Here is a 5,768-nt window from a genome sequence, read left to right on the forward strand (position 1 = left end):
CTGCATCGGCAGGCGGACTCTCAACCACTGCGCCACCAGGGAAGCCCTAATTTCTTTTTCTTTAATGAAATTTTATAAAGAAGGCAGGGCAGCTTCTTTTCTTTCTTTTCTTTTCTTCTCTTTTTGTGGGGATCCATGCCATGTGGCTTGTGGGATCACAGTTCCCCGACCAGGGATTGAACCCAGGCCATGGCGCTGAGAGCGCCAAATCTTAACCACTAGACCACCGGGGAACTCCCCAGTATTTCTGTTGACCGCATGATCTATGGCTGCCGAGCAAACCTCCTCAACAAATGGTGACTTAAAACAACCGCCATGGATTTTCTCATGATTTTGCGGATTGGCGGTTTGGACTTGGGTCACCCCTGCTTCCGCCGTGTGTGCTGGGCTCCCTTGTAAGTTGGGCTGAGGCCTGACGGGTCCTGCATGGGTGGTTGGGTCTCTCCTAAGGAGGCAGCCAGGCCTGACTGTAAGGCAGCAGCATATCCCAGTGGGTGGGGGCGCTGCACACCAGGCTTACCGCGGCCAAGACTTGGAAGTCACTCCCGCTCTGTTATTGATGCCAGTTACCAGCTCAGCCCGGCATCTAGGGGTGGGGAAATGGGTTCCGCCTCTTGCTGGGAGGGACCACAAAGAGCGTGGTCACCCGCAACTCACCTTACACGACAACTGTCAATGTAGCAAACCTAAACCTCTTATTCTATGTACCTGTGGGCACGTGTACATTACGCGTGTGTCCCTATATACAGACATATATGAACTCAAGAGGACATTCCTATATAAACCATCTTTGTAGTTTCATAAAGAAAAGATTCTTCCTGGCTGGAATTGCGTGGAAATATTTTCTAGGACCTGTGGCTGACATTTCAGTCATAACCGAGTCAGCTCTGATCACCTCATCCTTCTGCATTGCAGCAAAAGTACCTTTACTTTATTAGGCCAAGTTCAGCTCAGGTTGATTCATCAGGAGGAACAGTTAGTTCATACAGTGAAATGAAGGTAAAACTCAGGCGTGGGAGCAGCTGCCTGAGAGCTCAGTGCCCAGCAGCCTCTGAGCTGTGTCTGCGGGGCCATTGCCACCAGGTCATCGATCCAAGTCCTCTTCGTTGAAAATACCCTGAACTCTTCTGTTGCAGAGATTAACCAAAGTGCTGACAATCTACACGTGTTTCTCCTGATCTGTGGGCTCCGAGAAGTGAAAGACCCTCTCTATTTGGTGGATGCGTTCTCAGGTATGTGTTCTCAGGCGACCCTTTGCCTGCGGAACTCCACCGGGGTCCCTGTCTTCACATGTCTCTCCTTAGGACTTTGAGTTCTCTCATTGTTTTGCCCATCAGCAGAACTGTTTCTAGATTGTTACTTTGGAAACAACCAGAAAAATAATCTCGCTGTGTAGTCATTTCAGTTGTTTCCTACTTTCCTGTGCCCTCAGCTTCTGAGGAAATCATAAAACATAGCCAACAATGATAAGTCTAAAATAACTTTATCTGGCAATATTTTACACATGCCGATTTGTATGATACATTTGGAGTTTTGTGCATTGCTTAAGTTAATCTGTAGACTCTTCAGTGTGTTCTAAAATCCATGTTGAATCGTGATGGCGTATCCATCCTAATTACCTAATAAAGTCGATAATCTGAATGATGTGCAACGTTCTAGAAAAAAATATTTTCCTTAAAACCATAAAGTGTCAAATACTTACATTTAAAATAATTATAGGTTGACTAATATGAATGAAAGCAAAATGATATGAAATAATTTATATTGCAGCGTGATTAATAGTAAACTGATTTATGTTTTCAGCTGTGACTTAAAAGCATTTTAAAAGTCTTTTTTTTTTTCTCCCCAAGAATGGCATCGAGAGGAGCCCAACGTTTACATGGTTATCGTCGGTCCTGAAGTAAGTTGATTTGCCGTAAGCATTGATCTCATCTCTGTTTTCCTCTTTATTCTTCTTATGTATTTTCTAAAATTAGTTTCTGTTACTTTTCTAACCCAAAGTTTCTTTCTTTCTTAAGTAAATAACGTCTGTTTGCCTTTTTAACAATGAACACCAGACCAAGGTTAAAGATCATGCGGCTTTGTAAGCCTTTACAATTAACGTGTTGCTACAGAGGGTAAGAAATTCCGACGGGAATACAGAGGAGTCATAGAAAGAAAGTCCATGTAAGTCGGTGTGTAAGGCAAACGTTCCACGTGGTCCCGATCGTCTTTGAAACTTCCTGGACGTGCCCAGCTGACAAACACAGAGCTGTTCCTTCACCCGAGCGCCGGATTAAGCCATTGACTTGCATTCAGGAGCCGAGTGGGGTGGAAAAGCACAGGAAATACAGTCTGCCCTGGGGCATGTCCTTGCCTGTCAGTGGCCGTTGTCCGGGGAACAGAGACCAGTGGCAGGGCTTGGAGGTGCTGCCTCTCGCTACCCGGGACGCGGGAGACCCCCTTCTCCCCTCCGGCAGATCCGGAGCAAGCGTGTGCCGTGTTCCAGAGTCAATTCTAAGCGCTCAGGATGCAGAGAGGCTGGGTGGTGACCCACTGGTCATCTCATGAAAGTGAACGCTGATTTGCTCCAAGCAGTTTGGAAAATAAAGTACGCATCCCGCCAGGTGGGATGTAACACTGCAGTAACAAGGCCTTTTCTTTTCTTCGTGGGGCTTCTGTGCCAGGGCTGCGCAGTGCCTCATCGCCTGCGCCCTACGACGGCTCACGCTTCCTTTCCCTTTTGCCCAGCCGGATGGCTGAGTCCGTGCATATGTTAAATGCCTGCATGACGTCCCTGTTCTGTTCTGTGATTCCTCCTCTCGTGGCTTCCTAGTTCCCTAGGGGCCCACCGAGCACGCAGGGGGTGGCAAGCTTTTCTTTAGAACACCAAGGACCTTCGGAAATACTACGTGTACCTCGAAAAAGGCCCCCTAGCCTGAAAACATATCAAGGGCTAGAATCTGTGTAGCCACATTGGTTGTCACATGGAAGGTGAATCACCCCATCATCCATGTTCTTTGTTGGTATAACAGACACACACACAGGCACGCACGTACCCTCATGGCTCACACGCTCAGGGCCAGCCTTTTGACGGTTAACAAGATAATCCCTAGTGCACTAATGAATGCATGTTGAATAATGAATGTTAAGTCCCATAGTGGCAAAGTTGTTACTATTATTATTATTATTTTAATTCTCTTTCCATCCTCCTGTTCGAAGAGCGTGATTGACTGAAAAAGTTTTAGTTTGATGCTAAACTCCTTGCTAACCAAGAGAGAAGGCCTGAGGTTAGAGCCATGGCAAGAACAGTTATCCTGAAAGAATTTAGTAACGGGGCTTTCTTTTCCATTGTTTTTACTTTTATGGTTTTGTTCTACTTACGGTGTGTGCTACTGGCTTTCCAACGCTGAAAATTTCCTTTAAGAATTAATTGATTTCACAAAAGGTAGTAAATAAGCAATAGTACAGCTGGGGCACAGATATGACAAATTGTGAAAGTACGCAGATAGCCGAAGTTTGGGAAGCAGTTTTTATCAAGACTCATTCAGTGTGCCCAGTGGAAGAAATACCAAAGGAACAGCGCTTGGTGGAGAAAAACGTTCGCAAACATCGGGCTAATGGTGATCTGATTTCTGTGTGACTCTTTCTGTCGTGTTTCCTTTTAAGGAAACCTAGAGGGAGGTGGCAAACTTCGAAGCACTAGTTTAGCACTAAATATGTTCCGGAAACCCTTTTCCAGAGACATAAAGACCAAGGCAGCATTTGAGCTGATACAGAGGTCAGAGAAGAGGGGGTGACCAGGACACGTGGTGCTTTCCTGCATTTATTAAGCATCTTCATCTTTAACTCAGTTGCCTACAGGTGAAGGATGCCATTTGCTTCATAAAGGCTTCCTAAGTCATAGTCTTTTAGAAGAAACACTGTTGTATTGTTTTTTACATTAAACAATTAGGAAGGCTCTTCCCTTCTCAGGACAAAGATATTTATTCTGCCATTTGTTTTTGGAACATACAACTTTCCCTCTGACTTTAGTTTGCCTAATTTTAAAAGAGCAGTGAGTGTAAAAAATGTGTGTCTTTCCTCCTAATTTCACTGCAGGGAAACTTGTCCCTCAGGCTCCAGGTTGGGAGGCGGTAGGGGAGGGTGGAGACTGTGGCCAACTGTGGAATGAATGGTGGGCGGGGCACGATTCAGCCACAGCAGGGTTTGCATTCAAAGATGCAGACTCTCTTGTCAGCCTTGCAAAAGAAGCCACAATCCAGAGGCCTTTTTCTTTCTCTCTTTTGAAAAAATGCCTGTGTGTGTGAAATGTCTTATTTTTAACTGCTGGGAACTAATTAGACAAACGTACTTATGCTTGTCCGTGCGTGCACGCGCGCACACACACACACACACTCTCTCTCTCTCTCTGTTTGTCTTGTTTGCCCTACAAAATGCATCTCTGTATTTTCTCTTTTGTAACTTCCAGAGGGAGGCAATCCTAAGTGGTTTTGAGCAAAGGCTGTCATGACTTTGCCTGTTAAGGATCAGGGAGCAGAGGGTGACGTGAGCTGGGCGAGGCAAAGCAGGTTTGCAGGGACCGTGGAAAGACGTGTCTTGGGAAGCTTAAGTGCTTCCGCAATTCCAGTGGCCCCTCCTCTCTTTTTCCAAACTAGTCTAATAAATGTCTGATATACCTGAGGACAGGATGCTTACCGGGCAAATGCGGGTCTGGGACTAGTCTTGTAGAATGCCCTACCCCCAAGGCCCCCGCGGGCCCGTTCTGAAGCTGCATCTTCAGCCAGCGAGCTGGTTTGCTTGGGTGGAGCGGGAACACAGAGCAACAGGGGGATGAATGAGAGGAAGAGGAGCCGTGAAAGGGAGCTCTTGGGTGAAGGGCGGTGAAGAGTTATGATCTGAGAGTTGCTAGTCCTTAAGTTCATTGCCGTGAATTAGTAGCAGTTCACAAGCACTTCTTCCACAAGGCACTCCACTATCTATAATTAAAAACCCTCTAGGAAACGGGGAAATTTGCATCTTTGGGTTGCAGATTTGCTGCTTAGCAAAACCAGCCGTAAGCACCTGGCACGGTGCAGGCAGGCACGCTCAGCCCAGAGCTTTCCTGAGATGTGCTCACTTCTCCACCGACCGGAGAGACTGGATCTTCCAGATCTAAATCTGCCTGCAGGGATGCAGCCGCCTTCTCAGCCTTGCACGGACCTGAATGCAGAAGCAAAGGCTTTGGACCTGACTGGTGTTCATCTGTCTTGGTCCATCCGGGCGGCTATAACCAAGGACCGCAGATGGGGTGGCGATTTATTTCTGACAGTTCTGGAGGCTGCGCGTCCAAGATGAAAGTGCCAGCATGGTCATGTTGTCGTGAGGAGGCTCTTCCTTTCTTGCTGTGTCCTCGTGGTGGAAGGGGCGAGGGAGCTCTCCGGGGTCTTTTGTAAGAACACTAATCCCATTCATGAGGGCTCCAGCATCATGACCGAAGCACTTCCCAAAGACCGCACCCCCCAATACCATCACCTTGAGGGTTAAGATTTCAACGTATGAATTTTAGGGGGAACACAAACATTCAGCCCCTAGCAATAGCCCTGCCTTGTAAAAGGTCTTTATCAAATCTAAAGAGCCATTACAATAGCCATTACAACAAACACCTTAGTGTCATCTTAGTAGACAGAATAATTTGAGTTTCTAAATTTCTAAGGCAGCACTTAGAATCCAATTAGTCACAAACTCCTTCAAACCTCTTGTTTCCTTCTTGATTCCCTCTTCTCTACAAAAGACTGGTTTTTTTTTTT

At 46.4% G+C, this 5,768-nt stretch overlaps 1 protein-coding gene across 20 annotated transcripts in view; it reads left to right on the top strand.

The window, feature by feature from the left end:
- The window catches only part of GLT1D1 (glycosyltransferase 1 domain containing 1), a 189,781-nt gene that overhangs the window by 62,388 nt on the left and 121,625 nt on the right, over positions 1–5,768 (top strand). For all 20 annotated transcript variants that reach the window (XM_028480466.2, XM_028480462.2, XM_055080567.1 and 17 more), the window contains 2 exons: positions 1,137–1,232; positions 1,851–1,900. In XM_028480466.2, coding sequence (XP_028336267.1) covers positions 1,137–1,232; positions 1,851–1,900 — 146 coding nt within the window. The remainder of the gene's footprint in view (positions 1–1,136; positions 1,233–1,850; positions 1,901–5,768) is intronic.

The sequence above is a fragment of the Physeter macrocephalus genome, chromosome 19 (assembly GCF_002837175.3).
Source record: "Physeter macrocephalus isolate SW-GA chromosome 19, ASM283717v5, whole genome shotgun sequence".
Taxonomy (NCBI): domain Eukaryota; kingdom Metazoa; phylum Chordata; class Mammalia; order Artiodactyla; family Physeteridae; genus Physeter; species Physeter macrocephalus.